General features: G+C 34.3%; 1 protein-coding gene across 1 annotated transcript; it reads right to left on the minus strand.

Annotated features, from left to right (window-relative positions):
* Positions 1–391: 391 nt before the first annotated feature.
* On the minus strand, positions 392–27,525 carry LOC140447544 (lanC-like protein 3 homolog). The gene is made up of 4 exons (XM_072540252.1): positions 27,233–27,525; positions 11,110–11,475; positions 4,368–4,667; positions 392–860 (listed from the first exon to the last, which is right to left on the minus strand). Exons 1-4 carry the CDS (start codon positions 27,408–27,410, stop codon positions 412–414), a joined length of 1,293 nt encoding a protein of 430 aa, XP_072396353.1. The 5' UTR covers positions 27,411–27,525; the 3' UTR covers positions 392–411.
* Positions 27,526–27,548: the final 23 nt, after the last annotated feature.

Genomic DNA, 27,548 nt, shown 5'->3' on the forward strand with positions numbered 1-27,548 from the left:
GGTGACAGATTTTTTTGGTAATGTAGGCTAAATATATTTTACAGTAGCATATTATTTTTTTATTGTACAGTACATATGTTTTAATTGTACAGTCATTTTTGATACTGTATTGCTTATATTATTCGTTAATAAATCTATGTGGAATACAATGATAATTCATTTATATTCGTTTTGATAATTTTTTTAAATTAAAATTGGTTATTTAGTACAGTATTATTAATATTACAGTACCGAATTTTGTCTCTCTCTGTATAACAATCTCTCCTTATAACGATGAAAATTCCCGGTCCTTTGAATATCGTTATAGAGAGAGAGGACTGTATATCTAAATTTTTAAAAATAAACGAGTGTAGTCATTTTAGGAAAGAGGATTTATTAATGTACACACAAAATATTCTAAGAATGTAATATTTATTTATATACACAGAAAATATCATAAAAGGGGAATTTTGCTTCAGGAGGATAAGTTAGGTCGGCCAAAAAGCAGGTAGTTCCAGCTAAACCTTCAAACAAACTATAAGGAAAATCCGGAGTTCTAGACCCATTTAGGAACTCACTCGACCACATAAATTTATAAAACTCTATAGCTCTATGTAAATATTTTTGTTCTTGCGTCAATCTGTATAACAAAAGAAAAACATAGCCGTTGCCAGCAATGCCATGACATATTCCTGGGCCTTTTTTTAATAGACCTTTTTGCCAGACTAGATTTCCCATAATTATACAAGAATCTAAGTATTTCTGTTCTTTAAAGACAAGATATGCTTTTGCCATAAGGAAAATCATTCCACCAGCCCCATGGCACCAGTGAATAAGGTCCGAACTGTAGCCTATTTCATCAACTGCTGCTGGAAAATTACCTAAAAATAGGGTATATATTTATTAACAGCTGAGAAATGTTTTATCGGAAATCGGAAATTATTCACTTTAACAAACTTTCAAAATGTTAATAAACTTAAGAATCGCAAAAAACAACTTATTACATGGTTGACCAAATATAACATCGTAAAGTTGTTAAGAGATCAAAATGGTAGGTTTTAAAACTTGTTTTCTTGTGTATTTCGATCAAAATGGTAATCACGACCGTGGTCGGAGGACGGAGGGGAAATCATATTTTTCGATATCGATACAACCTGAATCAATGCGTCTCCAATTCATATTCAAAAAATATATATGAAAAAGAATATTTTCAGGTCTCAAACAAGCAAATACAACTATCGCTCATGCGAAAAACCAGGTTTTCAAGGGTTGTTCAAGGGGTTTGTACTGGATTTACCCAACATTTTTTTACTTTTGTACATCATTAAACAGCATCAAAAAAAATTTTTTAGAATAATATGAGACGATGCATTTCCCATATTCAGAGAAGGTAGAGATTTCTTGCAATATGCGAAAAACCCGGTTTTCAAGTGTTTTTCCTCAATTTTCCTATTTTTTTTTGGTGTTATGCGCCATTAAATGGCACGTTTCAAAGTATGTTCTTGAAAAACATTAGGTAATATATTTTCTAGCCATAGAGAAATATATACAACCTCATCTTATGCAAAAAACCCAGTTTTCAAATTTTTTACTGTATTTTTCCATCTTTTATCACATTTAAACATTATTAAGCCGCGCATTTCAAAGAATGTTTTAAAATAATGCAAGAAAGTATATTTTCCAGCCTTACATAAATATATAAAAACTTTTCTGTTGCGAAGTTTTTAAATGTATTTGTGTATATAATAATTAGTGCTGAATATGCGAATAAAATAAGTACATCGGCGGTAAAAAAAAATTTGCTTTGCGCTCATTCGCGGGAATTCTTGTCAACCAGGTATCTTCTGTAGCAAGTAAGTTAACGATTTAGAAGATCATCTAGCCATAATTTGTGATGGTGCATAGTTGTGGCACCAAAAGAGTGCCAACAATATTTATCAGCGCAAATTTTATTCTGACCATAAAAAAAATCACTATAGAAACCATTAACTATAACCACTACAGATGGTTATGTAGTTAATGTGGAAGGGCTATTTAATGATAAACAAAACAGTTCTCAAATATTCAAAAAATATTGGAATATCCAACTGGTCTCCAAAGTAACCCATCGGTCAATAAGTCCCGGGCCTAACTAGTAAAACAACATTTAAAAAAAATTATTATTTATTTATCAATCTCCCTTAGTTTTCAAATTTTTCGATAACGTTCTTGTAAATCAATTTTTGCCGCCAAAAGAGGCTTCAGTTTCGGCGATTAATTCCTCATCGAAGCGATATCTCTTACCGCGGAGCATTTTTTTAGATAGAAAAAAAAGGTGGTAATCCGTTGGGGGGTCAACAACATTTTTTCGATGTTTTCGGGAATTACTGCATCATTGGCCTTCCAGACGCTTAGCTTCATTGGTGCCGGTACGACGGCTTTTGAATTCAGCAAATCATCATTGCTTTCCATCAAAAACTTTGTTTTCTAAAGAACCATTGTCCATCGAAACTTTGGAGATGTCACACCAGAAACTTTGTTTTCTGGTGGCATCGCCAATTGCTTTCGAAGTTCCTTCCTTGGTCACCATGGATCTCTAAAGGCACCCTAAATCGGCTGATATACTCTTTGATTAAGACAGCTGCAATAGTAGCGACCTTCTGGTCCGGAATTGCGTAGATCTCGACCCACATCTCAGAAGTAACCTTAGAGAATTCCAAAGAGATGCTACCAAAAACTTTGCTTTCCAGAGAAGAAATTTCGTCAGAAACTTTGATATCCAGATATGTGATATCAGCAGAACCTTTGCTTTCTAACGATGTAATATGACCAGAAACTTTGTTTCCTAAAGAAACAATGTCCGTCAAAACTTTGGAGATGTCACCAGAAACGTTTTCTGGTGGCATCTCGAATTGCTTTCGAAGTTTCTTACTTGATCACCATGGATCTCTAAAGACACCCCAAATCGGCTGATGTACTCTGATTAAAACATCTGCAATAGTAGCGGCTTTCTGGTCCGGAATTGCAAAGAGCTGAACCCACATCTCAGAAGTAACATTAGAGATTTCCAAAGAGATGCTAGAAAAAACTTTGCTTTCCAGAGAAGAAGTCTCGTCAGAAACCTTGCTTTCCAGAGATGTGATATCAGCAGAAACTTTACTTTCTAACTATGTAATATCACCAGAAACTTTATTTACTACAGAAACAATGTCCGTCGATCCTTTGGATCACCAGACCCTTTGTTTTCTGGTGGCATCTCGAATTGCTTTCGAAGTTCCTTCCTTGATCACTATGGATCTCTAAAGGCACCCCAAATCGGCTGATGTACTCTTTAATTAACACATCCGCAATAGCAGCGGCCTTCTGGTCCGGAATTGTGTGAAGTAATCCGTCACAAGACATCTAAGAAGTGACCTTAGAAGTTTCCAAAGAGATACTAGCAGAAAATTTGCTTTCCAGAGAAGATGTCTCGTTAGAAACTTTGCTTTCCAGAGACGTGATATTAGCAGAAACTTTGCTTTCTAACGATGTAATATTACCAGAAACTTTGTTTTCTAAAGAAACAATGTCCGTCGAAACTTTAGAGATGTCACCAGAAACTTTGTTTTCTAATGATGTAATCGACGAAATCACAGCAGCATTCCTGTCATCGAAAACCTTTCTTTTTCAAGACGTCCTTTTGTCGTTGTATTAGTACAGACTTTTTCCCGACAAAATTGAATTTTCTATCTTCCAGTTCCCGGCGTAACTCGATCAACTTTAACTCACAAATTTTCATAGCCATTTTTCACAGAATTTATTTAAATTTTCCGCTTCTAACACCTGTGCAATGTTTAATTATTTTTAATTTATTTAGTCCTTAATTTATGTACACTTATTATTTATCTACACTAACACTAAAAACACAATTATTTATTTTATTTAACGTTTCATATTGTTTAAAATATATTAACGATCATATTTCTGTATATCGCAAAATTTTCGCCACACAGTTATTACAGTTACATAAGAACAAAATTTATAGCAGTAGCTGAACAGTGTATTATGAATTGGTTCTCGCCAAATTGAAATCCCACAAAGAAAAAATTAATTTAGTTTCGACAATTAGAAATCTTCGGATTTCGAGTTTCGTGATTTATTATCAGATGTCGCTATTGCGTCCATATCGAAAGCATTTTAGTGTTGCTTCTATTACGACAGGAAAGATTGTTTTCACGTTCAGAGCTTCTGTAAATAGTCGCTCCAAAGATTGCTTTTAGGGTGAAATACGTATAAGCGAATATATAGAGGTACTATACGTGAAATCAAATCTTATCTGTCTTTCCCCTTAAAAAATTAATTACTATATTACTATTATAATTATTGCATATTTTAGCTTTCTAATATATAGTTTATCTTGTATGTATTACCTTCTTCGTCTTGCTCACTAAGTAAGAAATCAATACTCTTCTTAATATCTCTAGCTTCGTTCGGATGCGAATCCATGTAACCAGGAACTGTCAATAGTACTTGGAGTATAGAGCAAAGTCCATGAGCAGCCCCTAAATATTCCACTTCATAATATGAATACATAAGGGGACAAAGAGAATCGTGAGTTTTAGAGTATTCTCTTCCTGATTTTACAATAATATCACAAATTTCGTAAACGTCATCCTTTCTCAGGGGGGTGTTTGTTTCTGCAGCAATCCAAAGAGCTCCCAATACGTAGCCTAAAAATTGAATTATATATGTTTGTAAAATTCTTTAGTTCATTGTTTGCAAAACAAAATATAAGATTTGCAATACTATTTTTATATTAACATTTTGAACTAAAAAATACAAACGTAACTAAATAAAACAGATAGGCAATAGATATTCTTGTTTAAATAAATTGTATATGAGGTTTTTTACAAGCGAAATAGGTAAAGCAAATGTGAAGACCTGATATGCTCTTCCCAGATAATAACTAATGAATGATAACTTGGTAACACACATAGAAATTTTAAACACATGTAGTGGTTAGGTCTTCGTTTATGCTTGTGTACAAGAACGTATAATTGGAATATTTACAGACTATGAAATAGTAGCCGTCAAGAATTTAAGCAAAGAATAAAAAGTTGTAGAGATATTAACGGTGAAATTTTACATGATACAAACTCGGTTCTTAATAAGTGGACACAACATTTCAGCGATCAGCTCAATTTAAATTATGTTGAAGGTCATAGAAAATCAACTGAACATACATCAGCAACTACACATTGAAGCACCAACGAGAGAATAAGTGTCAAATTCCAACCAAAAACTTAAAAATAATAAAGCCTCAGGAATCGACGAAATCTACTCTGAAATGTACAAGGAAGGTGGTGACCATCTTTTGGCAATAATTCATAAACTGATAGTACATACTTACATATCAGAACGAATTTATACCAGAAGAGTGGCTAAAGAGAATAATATGCTAGCTGCATAAAAAGGGTTGAACTTGATTGCAAAAACCCTAGAGCCATTACTCTGTTAGTACCTGCATATAAAATATTCGAAAGCGTACTTTTTGACAGACTTGAAACTCTTTAGAAAGGATATTATTGGACATCTCATTGTATACGACATTAGCTTTATCCCTCTACTGTAAGAACTATAGAGCACACAATGAAAATTTGGGAGAGAACTGTGGAGCAAAGGTTAGGAAGAGGAGCATCGTTGGTTTGCATCTACGTTCTTTAATATTAATAATGGTCTAAGACCAGTGCAGTTTACGAACTACTTTACAAAGTTTGCGAACAGGGCAAGTGAATTAGGTATTTTAAACGAGGAAAAGCCAAATATTATGTTGGTTTGCTAAAAACTCCCAGAATCCAAATTAACCACTATACCGTTGAGCTAGATGAAAATTAGCAAGTCAAAGAATTCAAATATTTCGTGTTGCTAGTAAATACAACAAACACGACAAGCGACGAAGTAAACAGACGCATAGAAATAGCAAACAGAAATTTCCATGGTATTCACAAGACCTTAATAAGATCAGTTTTGATATATGGGGCTGAAACATGGACTTTATCCCAAAAAACGACGAAAGACTACTTGGTATCTTTAAAAGAAAAATACTTCGAAAGATATTTGTGGCCATAAATGAAAATGGTCTATGGCATCGAATATATAACTTTGAATTATACCAGCTATACACTGATCCAGATATTGTGAAATTTATAAAGGAGCAGAGACTAAGAAGGACTGGACACATCGCTAGGATGTCAGATAATGAGTACACGAAGAGATTGGCATTCTCAAACTCAGAGGGAAGAATAATTAGACGACGACCGCGTAGCAGATGGATTGATGATGTGGAACAAGACGTTAAGATTCTAAAGGTCAAAAGATGAAGGGAAGTTGCACATCGACTGCTTCATTTATTTACTACGAGTAATCAAGTTGTACAGAGGATTGTACAGCCCTAGGTGATGACGATTTCCTTCTTAACAAAGAATTTTTTTCAGTTAATTCAAATAAAAGCAAACCTAATACTATGACATCTTCTGACCTTCTCCTTAAAAGTTAGTAGACACACGACTTGAAGATATTTGGACCTATTAACGAAAACGAAGTATGGAGATCCAGGTACAAGCATGAACTCTACCAACTGTTCAAAGAGGCACCGATCTTAGAATTCGTTAAACTTCAGAGACTTCGATGGGCTGGTCATGTAGTGAGAATGGAGACCGGAAGATTGCCAAAAAGAGCCCTAGATAGTAAAATGCAGGGCGCAAGACCAAAAGGAAGGCCACGGAAAAGATGGGAGGATGAAGTGGCAGCGGACGCGCAAAATTTGCTAGATGTCAGAACCTGGAGAAGATTGGAGCGGGACAGCAAGGTTGGAGGCGGAGGAGAGAGAGAGAGAGAGAGAGAGAGAGAGAGAAGAGAGAGAGAGAGAGAGAGAGTCTTTATGCACTGACTAAAAAGTTGTGTTCAAAGGTAGATATACAAGAGGAGACATTTGTCATCTTATGTTTCCTGCAAGTCGTGTCTGATGGGATCAAAAGGTCGAAATATGTATAACCTGGTGGCAAAATAGACTAGATGAAAATGTTCCTGTTTTTAAATGCTTGGTTTATTAGTTTATACTTGTGTCAAAGTAATATATTACAAATTTTGTAATATGGTGCAGATGATACCAGACATAGAAAATAGACTAGAAAATAAATTGGAATTTTATCAGCTCATAGAACAGGCGGGTTTTAGAAAAGGCTATGGAACAAACGATCACCTACTGGCAATAAAAAATCTTATAGAAAAATGCAATGAATATAATAAACCACTAGCTTTAATATTTGTCGACTATGAAAAGGCATTCGACACCGTAAATCAACAAAAAATGTTGGAAGCCTTGACAGAATGCCGAATTGACTATCGGTATATAAATATAATTAAACACATATACCAAAACGCAACAGCCAGTGTTAGAGTGGGTGATCGTCAAACCCAGAAATTCCCGATACAACGTGGAGTACGCCAGGGGGACACCATATCGCCGAAACTGTTCACTACGCTTTTGAAATATATATGTAAAAGGGCAAAACTGACCGACAAGGGCATAAACATAAATGGAGAAAAGCTTAGCCATCTAAGGTTTGCAGATGATATTGTACTAATAGCTGATAGGATAGATGAGGCCAAAGAACTTTTAAATCAGCTCTACCTTTCCTCGCTAGAAGGGGGATTGAAAATAAATATATCTAAAACCCAGATGATGACAAATCTTGTAGTCAGCGAAGATATATGCGTAGGAACAAGATCCATAGACCAGGTAATGGCCTATAAATACCTAGGTCATGAGATTCGCATAGGAAAAGATAACCAAACCGTTGAGCTTCTCCGTCGTATAAGACTGACTTGGGCAGCCTTCGGCAAGCTGAACCATATTTTCAAATCGTCTGATATACCAATATGCCTTAAAAGAAAAACGTTTAATCAGTGTGTTCTGCCAGTGTTAACTTACGGTGCGGAAACGTTGACCATGACAAGAACAGTTCAAAAGATCCGTGTGTGTCAAAGGGCGATGGAGCGTGCTATGTTAGGCGTTTCACTACGAGACAAGATCCCAAATCGCCAGCTACGACAAAGAACAGGAGTGGCTGATGCAGTAGAGAGAGTAGCAACACTGAAATGGAACTGGGCAGGTCACGTGGCTCGAATGACAGATAATAGATGGACAAAACGGATACTGGAATGGAGACCAAGAGATGATGCCTACCGAAGCAGAGGTCGTCCACCAACACGTTGGACTGACGATCTAAAACGTTGTCATAGGAATTGGATGCAAGAGGCACAAGATCGAAATAGATGGAAAATTATGAGGGAGATCTATGTCCAGCAGTGGATAAGCGAAGATTGAATGATGATACCAGACATCAGCACCATTACTAGGCGTACACTAAAAGTTTTACACAAAGCCATCTAGCGGAAGTTACTCGACTTCGTAAATATTGACATTTCGTATGATAAACAACATTGACAGACTCAAACTCCCTCGCGTGGTTTAGCAGCAACAAATTTTCAAAACAATTTCGTGAAAAAATGGAAATCTCTCGTGCAATGTTTTTATACGATTTTAAAATTGGCCTAACTATACAACAATGCGTCGATGGACTTCGACTTGATTTTTGTGATAAAGCATCAGACCCATCAAGTGTTCACAGATGGTTTGAAGAATTCAGTTTTGGACGCTACAGCGTCAGTGTCAAATTCCCGGAACGCCATACGACCATAGCTGTTGTTCCACAAAACATTGATGTTGTGCTATGCTGATTGAAGCAGATCGACATGTTATCTTTCATGATTCGTGTATGATTGGGCAAAGGCATGAGTTAAATACAAACAATTTTACATGACCATTTGTCAGTGAGATAGAAGTGTAGTCGTTGGATTCATCATAATTTGGCTGCTGTCCATAAGAAAGCCGGGACGCTTGATGCCGCGCCACACTCAAGCGATTAAACGGAGGCAGGAGCTTCGTGACTGTTGATGAAACATGGATATTACACTATGATCCTAAAACTAAAATCCAATCAACAGTATGAGTGTTTCAAGACGACCTAAAGTCTACAAAACAGTCCGCGCTTGCAGCTTTGGCAAAAAAAAAATGGTCTAAGATATTTTTTTCCGATTAATATCCAGGTATTTGAAAGCGAGAAGCATCGATTTGGTGGGTCATTATGCATACAGTCCTGACGTTTGGGTCCCTGAGAATCAAAAACGAACTACGCGGTAAACGTTTTAACATACGAGATGAGGCGGTCGAAGCATACAAAAATTTCATTTCTAAGATATCTATTTTGGACTAGCATAAATACTTCAAAGATTGCATACATACTCGCATTTTTAAAGGTCAATTGACGATATGAAACAATAATATTTGGTTTAAAAACGGTTTAGAATCACGAGAGGGAAACAAAATTAGACTCGATGGCACAGATATGAGGATGATATAACAACTACACTGGAATTTAGGCTTGACTTACTTGAAAAATTGATGATTGTTGATTTTGTTTTGTTTTTGTTGATTTTGAACGTGCCTTTGATAGCTTGTCTCACGCTGCTGTATGGAAAATTTTAGAGCTAAGAAACATCCCGCAAAAAATAATTTCTATAATAAAGTCACTATATACTGATGCGAAATGCAGCGTGACACACAATGGGATCAACAGTGACGAATTCGACGTACTTACTGGAGTTAGACAGGGATGCGTGCTTTTTCCGTTTCTTTTTAACATAGCTATAGACTATGTTCTCTCCAAACTAGACTCCGACACAAGAGGGATACAATGGACGTTAACCACACGCCTAAGCGATCTAGAATACGCGGACGATATCTGCCTATTAGGTCAAAGGTTCCAAGATCTGGCTTACCAATTGGAAACACTTTCCACTGAAGCCAATAAAATAGGTTTGAAAATCAATATCAGTAAAACCAAGTCCATGAGAATAAATGTAAGGAACAACACGCTATTTACTATCGACAATATGCAGATTGAAAATGTGGAAAACTTTACGTATCTTGGAAGTGTCATAACAGAAAACGGAGGTACAGAAGACGATATTCGTATGAGGATACGAAAAGCCCAACAAGCTTTCAGCACGCTCAACCCTGTTTGGAGATCTGGCGAGAATACTACAAGGACAAAGATCCGAATATTCCGATCAAATGTCATGTCTGTTCTACTCTACGGATGTGAAACCTGCAAAGTGACAAACACCCTCACAGACAAACTGCAGGTCTTTGTTAACAAATGTCTACGAAGAATTGTTCGTATATTCTGGCCTAACACCGTCAGAAACGAAGATCTGCTACACCTGACCGAACAAAAGAGGGTACAAAATGAAATTAAGTCCAGAAAGTAGGGTTGGATCGGTCACACACTCCGAAAAAATAGTTCCAGTATCGCAAAGACTGCCCTAGAGTGGAATCCCCAAGGGAAAAGAAAAAGAGGTCGCCCAGTACAAACTTGGAGAAGATCCATCATGGACGAGATAAGAGGCCAAGGAAAGTCTTAAATGAGGTGAAGGCCTTAGCGCAAAATAGAACCCGATGGCGCGTTTTCACTGAAGCTATATGCTCCACTTAGGAGTTCAAGAACCTTATATATATATATATATATATATATATATATATATATATATATATATATATATATATATATATATATATATATATATATATATATACTTGAAAAATTAAGCAAATAAGCATGAGAGAGGGTTCCATTTTCACCACAGTTTTGTTCAAGATTTATGTATAAATCTGCAAGATGTAATGAATATCGTTAATAGAGTGAAAGAGGAGTATGAACTTCATGATAATACTGCAAAGATCAAGTTGATGATAGTTAGATAATAATAGCACAATAACAATAAGATCGGAAGAGAGATGTGTATTTGACATCCGGTATGAACACCTAAACCCTGCATAGCGTATGGCACCAAAAGAAAATATATTTTTTAGTTAGATCTTAGACGGTAATATTTCTTGCACATTTCATTAGATATAACTTGGTATATTGTATAATTGATATATACATTCCTATGCCTGTATGTGCAGCAATACTCACTATTCTTTTGATATAACGGCGAAAAAGAAGTCTTGTACACTATATAGAAAAATATTTAAATAAATCTTACCTGCTCTACCAACAAAGAGTTCATCAGATCCATAATTAAGAAAACGTTGTTTTTTCACAGTATTAGCTGAGTCATAATATAATTGAATATAGTGATTGCGTTGATCCTGATCTCCTAAACTATTGAAAACTGTAGCCGCTACAGCATAAATTCCAGCATTTCCTAATATAAAAGATGGAACACTATCTGTTTTGTTACAGTTTGCTACTGTTATAGCCGGTTTTAAATAAGTCACAGCTTGTCTTAAAAACTGAGATTTCTTTGACGAAAGTGTTGGAACCTTGCTTAGATGGTAGAACATATACGCTATCCCAGCAGTACCTAAATAGATTCCATCTCCAGCATTCTCTTCTGTTGGTTTCACGCCTGTTAAAAATAATATTAGTAGAATGAACCTTTTTATTTACGAATTTAATGTTCACAATATATGTGATACTGGATAAGAAAAAATGGTAGAGTATTTTATAGCATAGTTCATAATACAGTGGAACCGGGAGAACCGAAATTTCGGATAATATGAACATTATTAAAAAAACCAACAACAGTTCAAGTGTCTTGAAAAGAGGAAAACAAAAAAAAGGGCTCTCTACTGGACTGAAAGCTCCAACTCAAAGAGGTCCTTGGTTTGTTCTTTTTCATGCTGAAAGCGAAACTATATGAAATGGACGAGGATCTATATGAAGAATGGTTTGAGAAGACATTAATTCCAAATTTGCCGATAGACAAAGTAAACGTTGTCGTTTTGTATAACGCGTTATACCACTCCCGCAAATTTGATTGCCCGAAAAAATTGTGGAACAAAAGGCGAATCCAGGATTGGCTAATTGAAAAGAACATTTTCTTCGAGGAAGCTTACCTAACAAGTAAATTACTGGATAGTGCGGCCGCATTTAGAGACGAGTACAACAAGTACAAAATTGAAACAATTGCGGAAAAATGTGGCGTTAAGATTTTGAGACTGCCGCCTTATCATTGTGAGCTGAACCCGATTGAGATGGTGATTGAGAAGTGAAAAGGTATGTGGCTTCAAACAACGTCGAGTTTAAATAAAAATCGGTAGAACGGTTGATAAAAAAAGCTTACCAACGCGTATCTAAAGAGCAGTGGCATAATTATGTGAACCACGTCAAGAAAGTAGAAGAGAAAATGTTTGCGGTGGACAATTTGCAGGAATATATTGAACCGGTGATAATTAATATAGGAGATGATTCAGAGGATGAGGACAATTTAGATTACTGATTGCGATTAGTATTAATAATTAACGAGAAATATCTCAGATATTTACTCATTTTATATTTACTCACTATATTTATTGTCATAAATATGACAAATAAATTGATATGACTAATGCTCATTTGTTTTTTTAGTACTACTTCAGTACATTTCAGTTATGATCTTCTTGTGTATTTTATGTATATATATATATATATATACAGTGTAGGTAAAAGTTTATGGTCGGTATGTACCTTATGTGAGATCGAGTGAGAAACACCTATTTAAAAAGAGAGAGGTATATTAGGTCAGCCCATTATATCGTCGAAATAGCATTAGTGGAACTAAGAAAAGAGGAGAAGTTCAACGTTGCCAAATTTGCCACAATTTTTCTTTACAATAAGTTTAATTTAACATTTTGATTTCCACTTCGGAAATCGTTTTATGTAAATAAAATTTATTAATGTTTCGTATTTTAAGTACGATTTCCGAATTAAAAATCTAAACATCAAAATAAGCTTATTTTAAAGTCACATTGTGCCTTATTTCCAATAAAAATAATAAAATGCATATAACTCCACAATAAATAAACCTTCATACGAAATTATTTGGCAACGTCTCATGTCGCGTAGTCAAAGCACCGAATCAAAGTAGGAACACAGGTAACGAACGAGTAGAGGTGGGCATTTTTTTTTCGAATCCTGAGAAAACTAATAAATATTTTTGAAAAATTTAAACGCAGAATGAAAGAATACATTATTACCGAGGGCCGAAAGTCTCTGAAAACTTCTATAATGTTTATTTTAATAAGTTACAGGGGCGAAAAAAGAGAAAATTTAGTGTGATTTTGAATTTTAAGTATCTCATTCAAAAAAACTTTTTGTTTATTTCGGCCCTCGGCAATAATGTCACCTTTCATTCTGCGTTTAAATTTTTCAAAAATATTTGTTAGTTTTCTCAGGATTCGAAAAAAATGAATACATTTAAAAAGCATTGGCCTGAAATTTTGCGCCTACGCTCTTAAAGCAACTAAACCGATTTTCGTAAACAATAACTATGATTGTTTAACAGTAGTTTCAAGTAAGAGAGTACCTACATAAACAAACATAATGGCTATTATCGTTTATGTGTATATTTATTGAAGTGAAAGAAACTAATGAAGGATATATTTATTATAACTTGAAAAATAAACTAAACAATACAAATAGTAAATCTTACTTACATTTACATTACACGTTATTATTAAATCGCGAATCGTATAAATTGACATTTAAAAACGTAAGTTTTTCTACTTTACTTCTTGTTAACCGTGTTCTTCTTTTATTTAAAATTAAACCAGATTTTGAACATGTGTTCACATTAACAATACTTTTTGCTAAACCCTATATTAGTAATTGTACTACGTCGGATACTATGGATGTAAGGTTACCGTTTGCTAAAATTTTATTGCAAGATTCTTGAAGGCAGCGTACCATAACAATCACTGAACTACCCTTCAAGTATTTTTGGCCACTCATTGTACTTGTTATTTCTTTAAAAGGCCGTAAAATTTGGGAAAATTGAGAACAAATAATCCAGTCTTCATTATTTAGATTTGGTCCAAGTCTGTCTGTATTAACTAATACAAAAGTGGAACGGATTGCCTCTTCTAACTCGGTCATTCTTTTTAACATGTAATAGGTGAAGTTCTACCTAGTTTCCACGTCTTGGATTGGCCGTTTGGGAACTTTGTTATGTTGTAATTGATACTTTAAAAGCCTTTCTAAAGATAAGGTACTTTTTTTGAAATGTGTTTTTTTAGAAACTGAAATTTGAAATTAGTGAAATAATTTCACTAATTTCAAAAGCGATCTTTTCTGAATTATGGTTTCCAGAAAAATGGCAGCAGCCTAATAAAATCGTTTTAAATTCAAAATTTTCGGTTAAATATTGTCCTGTTAATGCGATGTAACTCTCAGTTACTCCATATGTCCAAAGGTCAGTAGTAATACATATATTTTCTACTTCTTTAACAACTTGTGATCTAATAATTTGCTTAGTTTTGGTATAACATTCCTGAAGTAATGAGCCTGACGTAATGAACAAGTTTTTCTTGTTGGTGGTTTATATCCAGGAATCCACCCTGCAAACTTTTTAAAAGCTAGTTCTTCAACTATGGAAAACGGATGAAACGAGTCTTTGCATAGGTTTATTAAATCCGTATCTATTTGTTTCTTTTGTTCTAAACTAATATTTTTATTAATGGAAGTATCCATCACCTTTTGACGCTTGGGTGGCGGTGGCAGTATGTCAGTACTTGTAGTAGAAGTAGTCGACACGGACAAAAATGCGTCAGGAGAAGTTTCAATCATTGCAATATTCAGAAAGTGGACCATAAAAGCTGCATCTTCTACAAATGCGCATTTTTTGAAAATAAAATTATTATTCTTATACTAGGTCAATAATTTTGACTAAGAAAAATAATTCATAATTGAATATTTACAATAAATAAATCCTTTGACGAACTATCAATAAAGATTTGAAATCGAAAATGCAGATCAATCGTAAATCGAAACTCATTCATTAATCAGAATACCTAGTTATAAAAAACAAAAGAAAGAGTTAAGAAGCTGGTTACTTCTATAAAAAAAGAAAAAGAAGATTGTACTAGTGAAAATCAACCAGTACAAGAAAAAGAAACTGATAAAGATGACTTAAGTCCATGGTGTATTTTTGATGAATTTATTAGACATGACTCATCTAAATATACACCTGTATCTAGAGATATAAAAGAAGTCGACATGTATTTGTCTGATGATATTACCCACAAAAAATTTCAAACGGTGATTGGAACTGTCCATTACAGTGGTGGAAAAACCATCGCCATGTATATCCTAACTTAACCACTTTATTCATAAAATATTGTAGTATTGTAACAAAATCTGTTCATTGTGAACATATGTTCAAAATCTGGTTTAATTTTAAACAAAAGAAGAAACAACAAGAAAAGTGGAAAAACGTATGATTTAAATGTCAATTTAGACGATTCGCGATTTAATAATGTGTCGTAAATGTAAGTACTATTTGTATTGTTTAATTTATTTTTTAAGTTATAATAAATATATCCTTCGTTAGTTTATTTCAATATAATAATATGTTTTTTGTGTACTCGCTTATTTGAAACTACTGATAAACAATCAACTAGTTACAGTTTACGAAAAACGGTTCCGATAAAAATGTCAACGACCCACCTCTAGTTTCTTAGGATCGGAACCAGAGATATGTATATCTCACATCGGAACTAATCGTCTTACTAATGGGCAATAGGCAGCAATAAGAAATATGGAGGGGAGACCAAGGGGAAATATGATTGTTATCTTTGTCTGTTCGCTGAAAATATGATTTTATATCTGCGTTAGATATCCTGTTAAATTTTACCATACCGACCATAAACTTTTACCTACACTGTATATATATATATATATATATATATATATATATATATATATATATATATATATATATATATATATATATATTATCGTGTCGTATAGGGTAAACTACTTACATTTTTTTAGTATATACAGTCCATCTAATTTACATACCGTTGCACGTCATTATCTACGTCAGAGATCGAAGTTGACATAGTTGCCAAAGTATAAAAAATTCCTGAATCCATTTTAAATCAAATAGGTCACATAATTATTGCAAAAGTGGATTATACAACAAAATAAATTAATATTTAATGTAAATAAATAGAGACAAAACAAGAAGAGTTAAAAAATAATCCTGTTAAAAACAATTTGAGCCGCTTGTTTAAAAAACAACGTAGTTTAATTAATAGTAAATAATAAAAACAAAACTAAGTCAAATAAGTGTTACCAATTTATGCCAAAATTTCACCTTCGTTCGATTACAGTTACAGTGTGTTCCGAACAAATGTTCTTCATAAAAACGCTTTATAATGCATTTATACAAATTAAATGAAACATATTATTGTGTATTTCTTTAAGTTAACATTGTATGTAATGCCAGTGTACTCGGCAAAGTGATTCTAAAAAAGAACACACCTACCGCCTAAATATTTTGTGTTAGTATCATGTGACGTCACGGGCTATGACGCCGATGACGTGCAACGGAATGTAAATTAGATGAAGTATATGTATATAAGTATAAGTATTTACGAGGTATTAGATATTTTATGTATACAGGCATTTTTTATTGAATTAATTTGTTTTTTTTGTTTGGTCCATTCTTCCTTTTTTTCGTTTAAGTCGAGAATAATTTGATCTTTGAGGATCTCACTCATAAAGTGAGGAGTTCTTTTTCTCTGAGTGTAGGTAATTTCTTTAAGTTTTTTGTGTATATTAAACTCGTCATAATTTCTTTGTAGTTCTTCCATCTCACGACATCTCTCTTCCATCCACGCCTCTTTCGCTCGCTTAACCTCGTATCTTATTTGTCGATATATTTCTCTATTTTGAGTCTCATCTTTATTTTTACAATTTCTTCTTTGCTGAATAAAGTCTAGTACGTTATCGGTAATCCAATCCTTTTTCTTTACTGGCTCTTTTTCTGATTTCAAAACTTCGTCTGCTATGGTAACCATGGCGGAATTCATTATATTTACATTATATTATATTTTGTCCTATATTTTCTTGTTCAGATCTTTCTAGCTGTTTTTTAATTTCATGATTTATCTTATTTCCTCGATTATTATGTTTTTTCTGAGCTGTCGGGGTTTTTATTATTTTTAATTTTAGTTTGAATCCAGCACAGAGCAGATTATGATTAGTTGCTGCGTCTGCACTTGGGAATGTTTTTGCAGATGTAATACTGTTTTTAAACCTTCTGTTGATGATAATGTAGTCGATGTGATTTCTGACTACCTTTCCTTCTTGATCAGCTGGTGATTTCCAGGTATATAGTCGTCTTTTAGGTTGTTGAAACAAAGTATTTGCTATAATGCAATTCTCTTCTTGGCAGAACTGTATTAGTCTCTGCCCTCTTTTGTTCCTTTCTCCAAGTCTATACTTTCCGGTTATATCTTGTGTTATTTCGTCACCCACTTTTGCGTTGAAGTCTCCCATAATAATCGTAGCATCATGTTTTTTTGTGCTCCGGAGAATTTGTTTAATTTGTTTGTAGAATTGCTCAATTGCTTCATCTGGATTGTCAGCTGTTGGTGCATAGACTTGTATTATATTAATATTCATTAATTTATTTTGCAGCTGTATCATCATGATGCGATCCTTCAAAGGAACGAAATTTCTAATACAGTTACGAATTTCTTCTTTGACAATAATTGCGACTCCGTTACGTCTGGGGCCTTCTGCCTTTCCCGAGTGGTAGACAATGTATCCATTGCTCTCGAATATGTTTGACCCTAGCGATTTCGTCTCGCAGATACCTAGGATAGGAATGTCTAGTCTGGCAATTTCCAGCTGAATATTGTGTAGCTTCGCGCCTTCATAGTTGTGACATTCCACGTAGCTATCATGGAAACTTCCACCACACGGGGTTTTCGTGGGTTTACGACCTGAGAGGCCCCGTGGTCTGGTTGTGATCTTCCTCCCCTGCCGGATCTTGGATTCCCAAGTCCATGATCATTAAAAGTATGCACACTTTCTTCCTCTGTCATGGGAAGCTGTACTAGAGATATCCACAAGGATCTTTAATGTAGTGGTTTCTCCTGGCCTTCTACATCCCGATACCGTTGACCATTTCTTGGTTCCTCCGCCTTTGAGACCGATTTCTCGGTCTCAGGACAACAGAGTGCCCTACCACTCACCAACTCATCCGCCCGAAGCCGTTGGCCAGTAAGTGGGAGATGGTTATAACGACAATCATTCTGTTTATCTGTAACCCTAGACAAGGGGCCCTTACAGGGTGCTATCAGCCGGGCCAGCTGAACCCTGTTTTTTTATAGAGGTGTTACTCCTCTCCCATCCTCTTTTATCCGGGCTTGGGACCGGCTGTATCAGGTGTAAAGCTACTCAGTTCACCCCACACCTAATACAGGCAGAGTTTGATGCTATAGAGGGAGCAGTAAATTAAAGCTCATTTTTTTTCTTAATAAGTTGATAAAAGTTCGTCTGACAGAAAATGGTCGAACATAAGGGTTGCCAGCAGTTAAAATCGCGATGTATCAAAGATAAAATAAAAGACAGCTAGCGCGCACCGTTACTGGTTTGAACTGTCAGTCAAATTCGAGTTAGCTTTGACACCTCGCGTTTTTAATAGCTTCTTCTTCTTCATGTGCCTTGTCCGTTCCGAACGTTGGCAATCAACATGGCTATTCTGACTTTGTTTACGGCAGATCTGAATAGTTCAGCAGATGACAATCCGAACCATTGCCGCAAGTTTTGGAGCCACGAGTGTCTTCTCCTCCCTGGACCCCTTCTGCTGTCTATTTTCCCTTGAACGATCAGTTGTAGTACTCTATATTTATTATGTCTCATAACGTGACCCAAGTATTCCAACTTTCTTTTCTTTATACTTATTCCTACCTCTCTCTCTTTACCTATCCGGCGTAGTACCTCTTCGTTGGTCACGTGCTCAGTCCAGGATATACGTAATATACGTCGGTAAGCCCACATTTCGAAGGCCTCTACTTTTTTCATCAATGTTGCGGTCATTGTCCACGCCTCCATTCCATATAACAAAACCGGGAATACATAACATTTCAGAAGTCGAATTTTGAGAGGTAGGGTGAGGCTTTTAGAGGTGAAAATTTGCTTCATGCTAGTGAACGATGCTCTTGCCTTTTCTGCTCTTATACGTATTTCCTTCGCTTGATCCCAATTTGAGTTAACTGTTGTTCCCAAGTAGATGTACGAATTTTAATAGCTGGCAACTCTAATTCTTGACCATTTTTCCTCAGGCAACCTTATATCATCAATTATGAAAAATTAGCTTTAATTTTATATAAAAAAACATGCATATACGTCATGAATAGCGTATTTTATTTAAAAAATAAATGAACGGAATTCAATATTTGTCAAAAACTAATTATTATTACCTACTTGAATTAAAACTATTTGCAGTCACTTTTTGACTGGCAACCTATTATCAATGAAATTTCATAATTTTAAATGTATGTTTGATGTAAGTGTGAGTTTGATGAACTATGTTTGAATGTAGTTATGTAGTGATTGTGCAGTACTATATTATGTAGAAGCAATGGATAAGTCTTGTCCTGACCTATTGATTTATATGGTTCAAATGAGTTTATTGTCCATTTTATTTTATCTTGGTTCACTAGTTTTCCCTAGAACCATACGTCGTGATATCCAGTCCAGTCTGCTAACATGTGTCTAGTGGTATCAGTTTTGTTTTAGACTCAGGACAGTGCCAGTACACCCTGAAAAGTTCTTTGAGGGCCTCTTAACTATTCTGAGTGTATTCACCTGACTACTTTTGGAGGGAGGGAATACTTATCTGAGGGTCCTTTGAGAGAACTTTATGGAGCCTTGACATTTCTGCAGTCTGTCCTATCTCCTGGAAATGCCTTCACACGATTTTCTCTTTGTCCTTATGTTCGTCCTTAACCTTTTAAGCACTGGCAAAATCCATGGCAATATATACTTTATTTTTTGTGTCAATTGCCAAGATCTCGGCTTGCATTAATGACGATATCAACAAACTCAATCAGATACTTTGACTTTAAAAGTTTGTCAGTCAGAGTCACAGAACAAGTCAACGGTACAGGAACACATTATTCTACTAAAGTTCTACTCAATTTGATAGCAGTTTACTTTAAATTCATGACTCTAACAACAATATTTTGAACTATTACAAGTGCTTTTGCTGTTGAAAAATCTTTAGTGTTTATGTTTTTGACCATTCTCAGACTTCCCTCTGTACAATACACATTAATTCTGGTCATAAGAATTTTTTCTTTAAGGCTGGGTATAATTACATTAGGTACTAGTACATATTATATACATAATAATACACATAAGCTCGATTTCTATCAACCTATCGAGCAGGCTGGATTCAGAAAACATTTTAGTACCATAGACCACTTGCACACCGTAAGAACACTGATAGAAAAATGCACCGAGTATAATGTTCCAATTCATATGGCGTTCGTCGATTTCCATAAAGCATTCGATTCCATCGAATTATGGGCAGTGCTTGAATCTCTAGAAAATGCACGTATAGATTCAAGATACACTAACATAATTAAAAACATATATGAAAATGCCACCATGCAGATAAAGCTGGACGAAAGCACAAAAACTAATCTCATAAGACTACAACGGGGAGTAAGACAAGGAGACACCATCTCTCCCAAACTATTTACCCTTGCTCTAGAAGACATTTTTAAGAAACTAGAATGGAACAATAATGGTATCAACGTCGACGGATCATACTTAAACCACTTGCAATTCGCAGATGACATAGTTTTAATAGCCGATAATATCCAAGAACTAAATGATATGTTACAACAATTAAATGCAGTTTCAGGAGCGGTAGGCTTAAAAATGAACTACAGCAAAACAAAAATACTGAGCCGAGACCAGACAAATATAACAATACAAAATCATACCATAGAAAATGTTGAACATTATGTATATCTAGGTCATGTTATCAAACCAGGAAAACCAAATCAAGATGCTGAAATTAAAAGAAGAACACAACTGGCATAGGGCGCTTTCGGCAAATTAGCATATATCTTGAAAAACACCTCCATTCCTGTAAACTTAAAGAAAAAGGTGTATAACACATGCATACTACCAGTTTGTACTTACGGCTTTGAGACAGTAGCCCTTACCAAAAAATCTGCTAAAAAATTAGAAACAACGCAAAGAGCAATGGAATGAATCATGCTTGGAATATCACTAAGAGACAAGATTAGAAACACCGAGATAAGACGTAGAACGAAGATTAGGGATATTGTGGAAGACATTGCAAAAATGAAATGGCGATGGGCAGGTCACGTAGCCCGATATAATGACAACAGGTGGACACGGAGAATTCTAGAATGGAGACCAAGGACGACAACAAGAAGCTTGGGAAGACCTCAAAAAAGATGGGTAGATGACATAAGAACAGTGGCAGGCAAACAGCGGATTAGATTGGCGCAAGATAGAGAAAGATGGAAGCAATTAGAGACCTACATTCAGGAGTGGATGGAAAATGGTTGACAAAGAAGAAGACATATTATATGTATAGTAAGCAGGCAACACCTTCCTTTTCTTCAAGAAAGTGGAACTCCCAACTGTCTTGAACACTAGACTATTAACATCTAGTACAGCTCCAAGTTTTTTTAAAGGTTCATCGTCAATATAAACTGGTTAGACATCTCAGCAATTACTATTTTGTACTTGTCTATCTTCTGTCCTATACATACTGCCATAATATCTGATATTCTTTTTCACCTAGTAGTGTCACTTTTTAAAGTCGTAGTCAAAAACAGTCTTTTCTTCTTCTGTAAAAGTTTGTCTTTCTGTCTCAGTTGATGATAGTTCGTCTGTTGGGATCATATTAGTTATCATTATATTTATTTATTTTATTTTCTCTTTTAGACCACCTACATTTTGCTGTTCCTTTTATTTTTTCAACATTTGTTTTAGAAGTTTTTTCAATAATTGTCGAACCATCAATAAATTTTTGGAAAAATTTTGTATTTTCTCATTAGTCTTTTGGGAAATTTCTTCTAATACCTTGTAGGTTATTCTGGAAGTTTGTTTGATAGTTTCTGAAGTTTTGTTGAATCTCTTGTTAGTCTTTTTAGAAACTTCGTCGATTTTACTGGATGCTCCTTTTATCATTTTAGTAGTTTTGTTTTTAATTGCATAATCTGTTAACTGAAACTCGAATGCTACTAAGTAGTCTCTGTTGTTGATGAAGAATTCCTTCAATTATGTGTTACGCTGTTTTTTCAACTTGTTTGTTTCATGAAGATATTTTAGCAGCATCAATTGAAAGTACTATAAAATCTATGTAAATAAAAGTGAATCTCCGAAATGTTTGTAAGCACATAACTTCAGAACGACTGCATCAAATTAGATAATTATTTTTGTGTTTTGTTATTATCAGAGAAGGTTTTTGTAAAAGATAATTTTCAAAAAATTGAACGGAAAGGCGTAAAAACAGTTTTTCTGTCATTTTAAATCGCAATATAACTAATAGATGGCGCCATACTATGATTGACAAAGGAAGTCATGATTAACAAAATAAATGTCAGTATTGATAGATTGATATAACGACATAGCTGTATTTGGTATTGTGGCTCCAAATAATAACGATGAAGATTCAAGATATCAGATCAAAATAATATGTCAATGAGGCGGTTTCCACATACAAACGGCATCCCACTGTAGTTAATTTAGCTGCTCACGTGGTGAATGAACAACGACTTTATTTCACGGGAAAAAACGCAACGCAAAGAGCTAAACAATACAACACAATGTTGAAATGTTACCTTTTCTTAACACGTCGCATGCTTAAAGCCTAACGATATGCTACTGATAGGTGCTGAGAGTATTTTTTTTGTAAATCGTTATAACTCTGATTGGTTTCTTGTTGTCAGAATACATTTATAAAGTTTTTGCTAAATTTTGTCTTTTTTAACGCGTGACGCTCATAGGCGTCGTCAGCAATAGATCATTAATGTGAATGTTTCATCCATATGCTAAGAGACTAACATGTGCGTTTTTGATTTTTAAATTGCAGAATGTCATTATTGTCAAAAGAAACATTTACATGGAAATTTTAATAGAAAATATGTTACAATAATATTAATAATTACAAATTATTATCATTATGAAACTGTACAAAACAATTTCCAACTGAACATACCTTACATATTTTTCTCTTTATCCGACCTTTACTATCAACATTTAACACGTTGAACGCCGTAATGTATATAATATAAATGATATTCGGGGCCGAGGATATTTTTTACTCAAACATATTTATATGTCATGAATATTCCATACATAAACATGTTACATCAATATTTTTTTTCCAAATCGTACTTTGAACCGCGAAGCAAGTATGCACCACGCGGCCCCCAGTACCAAATCTCTCTTCGAGGCCGCGCGACCCACCCGTGATTCACGCCGACAGGAATCAACTTGTCGGTCGTAGTCGATTATCATAGCTTTATATTACAAGCATTCAGTCTATTTCGCGTCGTTGTCTAAATAAGTGCAATAAATTGTGCATCTAAAATGGGCGAATACGAAAAAAAAAACAAATTCAACTTGAAAAAAAGATGAACGAAATTTTGTCATACTATGGACTCCAAAAGCATTTCCACTCAAGAAACATTCAAAGAAGAACTAAAATTATTATATACAAAACATTGCTGAGGCCGGTCCTCACATATGGAAGCAGAAACATGGACTCTAACGCAGAAAGATGAAAGACTTTTGGGAATATTTGAGCGTAAAATACTCCGCAAAATATTTGGAGCTATAAACGACCAAGGGCAGTGGCGCAGAAGATATAATTTTGAATTGTTTCAGCTCTTTGATGAGCCAGATGTCATAACGTTCATTAAAACACAGCGACTTAGATGGGCTGGACACATAATACGAATGTCAGAAAATATGATTGCTAAAAAGCTAACCACAGGAACACCTGTAGGAAGAAGAAGCAAAGGCCGACCGCGAATTAGGTGGTTAGATGGAGTTGAAACTTGAAACCGACTTACGGATATTAAAAATCAGAAGATGGCAACATGTTGCCAGAAACCGAACAGAATGGCGACGAATCTTAGAGCACGCCAAGATCCACAGAGGATTGTCGAGCCAAAGATGATGATGAAATTTTGTCAGATGAAGAAACATTCGGATATTCATCGAAAAGTTATGTAAATAGTGATAGTGATACCTCTTCTTCTGAACATTGCTCGCCTGCAAGGAAGAAAAAAAAGCACGTCGTACAAAAAAAAGATTTGTTTGGCTTCGAAAGTAGCTTACCAACAGCGGTTGGTAAATGAAAGCAGCAGGCAAGTTGACGAGTTAGGTCTAAGTACAAGTCATTCTTCTCACGTTGATGAAATCATTGAGGGTGTTATACAGAAATTAAAATGGAGCAGCGATTCTTCGTCAGACGAGATACTTGTTCGAGATACGAGTTCTAGCAATTTACAGTGGAGTGCAATCACAGGTAACAATTTGAAAACATTTCCCCTTCTTGCTAATAATTTAAAAATAAACTCTGACATTGCGGAAAATATGCGAGAGAAAAGGGTATAAGTTATGTTAGATAATGATTTCGTCAAAATAAAAATAATCCCGACTCATCTGCGTTAAAATATCTAGCGGTGAGTATCGCTTCAATAAATTTAGCAGTTTTTCCTTTCACTCAGAAACAACTAAGTAATTTTTCGCAGCTGTTTCGTCATATATAAATTTAAAGCAACTATTTTGTCGCTTTCAAAATCTCTCAAGCCTAGAAGAACTAGAAGCTTTCATATCAATGCTTAGTTCACTTGAAATTTCTACTGCTTTTCTTTGAATAATTTTACCAGAAACAATATTATTTTTTAACCCCAATTTACGAAGCAAATCGAAAATAATTTGATTGAATACAGTACTCGAGAAGAAATTACTGAAATACAAGTGAAATTGAAAAAGGTAATGGAATCATTCTAAAAGGTGAAAAAGAAATACTAAGGACATAGACAGAGTATTCCTCATTATGAATATAAAAATGCCGTGGCCGGTCTGGCAGAACCAACCTATCACTTATGGAATAACTTCATATAAACGACAGGCTAATAAAAAAAGTAAACCGAAAATACTTAAATTACTTTAGCCATAAGAACGGGAACTATTGGTGGTAGTAGGAAAGGTAGAAAATGTTTTTGAGAACCGCTTGATAAATAGGTTAACAGATAGTTTCTTCTACAAACTCTTCCAAAAAGTAAACTTTTTTACACAAGAGTATTAATGATAGACAATACAAAACATAGGTATCTTAAAAACTCACATATCTTGACGCTCATAGGCGTAATTTGCATGCTGCGTGTTAAAAGGACTTGACAAAATATATAAAGTAGAATAAAATAGAGTAAAATAAAATAAAACAAAATAAAATATATATTTTGTTTTATTATTATTTACATACCAAGAGATCCGGGTACGAATAGAAATGGCAAGGGCAGCGTTCTTAAAATTCAAGCAATTGTTCTGTGACAAAAATCTGAATACTGCGCTGAGACTGAGGTTTGTTCAATGTTACGTCTGGTCGCAACTATTGTACGGGGTAGAAACATGGACACTAAAAGCGCAAATAGTTAAGAAGATTGAAGCCTTTGAACTTTGGATATACCGGAGAATGTTGAGAATTCCATAGAGTGCCAGGGTCACCAATGAGGAATTGCTGAGAAGGATGGGTCGAGACAAAAAATTGTTGAGAACAATAAAAGTACGCAAGACTGCATACCTTGGACACATACTGAGAAATAATAAATATAGTCTTCTGCAGGTCATCATGCAGGGTAGAGTCGATGGCAAAAAGGGAATAGGTAGAAAGAGGAAGTCATGGCTGCGAAATATTTGAGACTGGACAAACATGACTGTAGACGAATTATTCCATGTTGCAAAAGACAGAGAAGCTTTTAAAAATGTGGTCGCCAACCTCCGTTAATGGGGACGGCATAGGAAGAAGAAGATATATATATATATATATATATATATATATATATATATATATATATATATATATATAAAATTAAAATAAAATTAATTAGAATAACAATGAATAAATTAGAATAAAATAAGTCAAAACAAAATTAAAATAAATCAAAATAAAATTAAATAAATTCGAATAAAAAGAAATAAAGTAGAATAAAATAGAGTACAATAAAATAGAATAAAATAGAATGCAATAAAACACAATAGAATACAATAAAATATAATAAAATCAAATTTTAAATTTGATGAATAATAATAGATCCGCAGTATGCTAATTCAAATGTTTGATCTGTATTATTTTATTTTAGTTTATTATTAAGACATTGTTTTTTTATGTAGCTTAATATATCTTTCAAAGAAAATTTATAATGCACCATTAATATTTGACAGTAAATAAATGTTATTAATTTCTTTTGTGACTTTATGACAGAGAACAACAGTTACGAGTTCAACACTGAAGCATTTGCTGTAATAGTTTGTACAAATTTTCTACAATTGTATCAACAACAAAGGATTGCATATGATACTTTGATATAAGTTGTAAACATTGGATCTGGTGGAATTTACTTGTTTGATGCTCCAGTTTGATAGACAGAAAAGACATTACTAATTTTATTGTTATTGGCAAGGCTCAGATCACAATAATCCTAGTGTTGGCTTCATCTGGAGTATGTGCATCTTTATTAGAAGGTGGACAAATTGTACAATTTGCCTTGAAAGTGCCATTAAACATAGAAATGAATGAAACACCAGATTGCAACATCACCAAAAATATAATATATATAATGGACACAACTTTGAAAGATATTCATGACAATCAAAAACAGTTTTTTTTGTGGCGGCATGTAAACATGCTCCAATTGATAAATAACATGCAAGTGTTCTTGCAACGAGATCATCAAAGTGCAATTGTGTTTTCGAAGCAGTTAGCTAGCAGGGATTTTGAAGCATATTGGAAATGTTAAAGTCGCTATTGACACCTGGACCTAATTCATTTCATCACCCAGAGATTTCTCTTAGTTAAAAGACTCTGAAGATGAGCTTCTTGAACTTTAATATATTATTTAATTTTAAGGCAGTATGAAGTTCACCTGATAGACTAGTTTAAAATACAACAATATATACCTCAAAGAATCCAAAAAAATATTAACAAAAATGCCCTTATCAGAATGATTATATCAAAGAATATAGACGCTTAGCGTCTATATTCTTTGATTATATTGTTTAACAGGATCTATATGAATAAAAATCAACCACAGTGGACAACTACTTACCACTTTCTATTTTGACAATAGTATTACTTAAATCTTTTGTTATATCTGGTACTGGAATTACAATTTGACTAGATCCTCTATAGTCTTCTCTTGAGTTTACAAAATATCTAGCTTTTGATCGGGACATTGTTCCAAACAATCTACAAATTCGTTGCGAGAAAGGTATAATGTCATTCATTTATTATTTAATAGGACATTTTTTAACATTTCTGGTCCATTACAAACTGTTAATTTTACATAATTTGTTTACTAACAAATGAAATAACTCAAATAAAAATAACAATATAATATTCTTCTTTATTTTTTTGTACAACGT

This window comes from Diabrotica undecimpunctata, chromosome 8 (genome assembly GCF_040954645.1).
Source record: "Diabrotica undecimpunctata isolate CICGRU chromosome 8, icDiaUnde3, whole genome shotgun sequence".
Classification (NCBI taxonomy): Eukaryota; Metazoa; Arthropoda; class Insecta; order Coleoptera; family Chrysomelidae; genus Diabrotica; species Diabrotica undecimpunctata.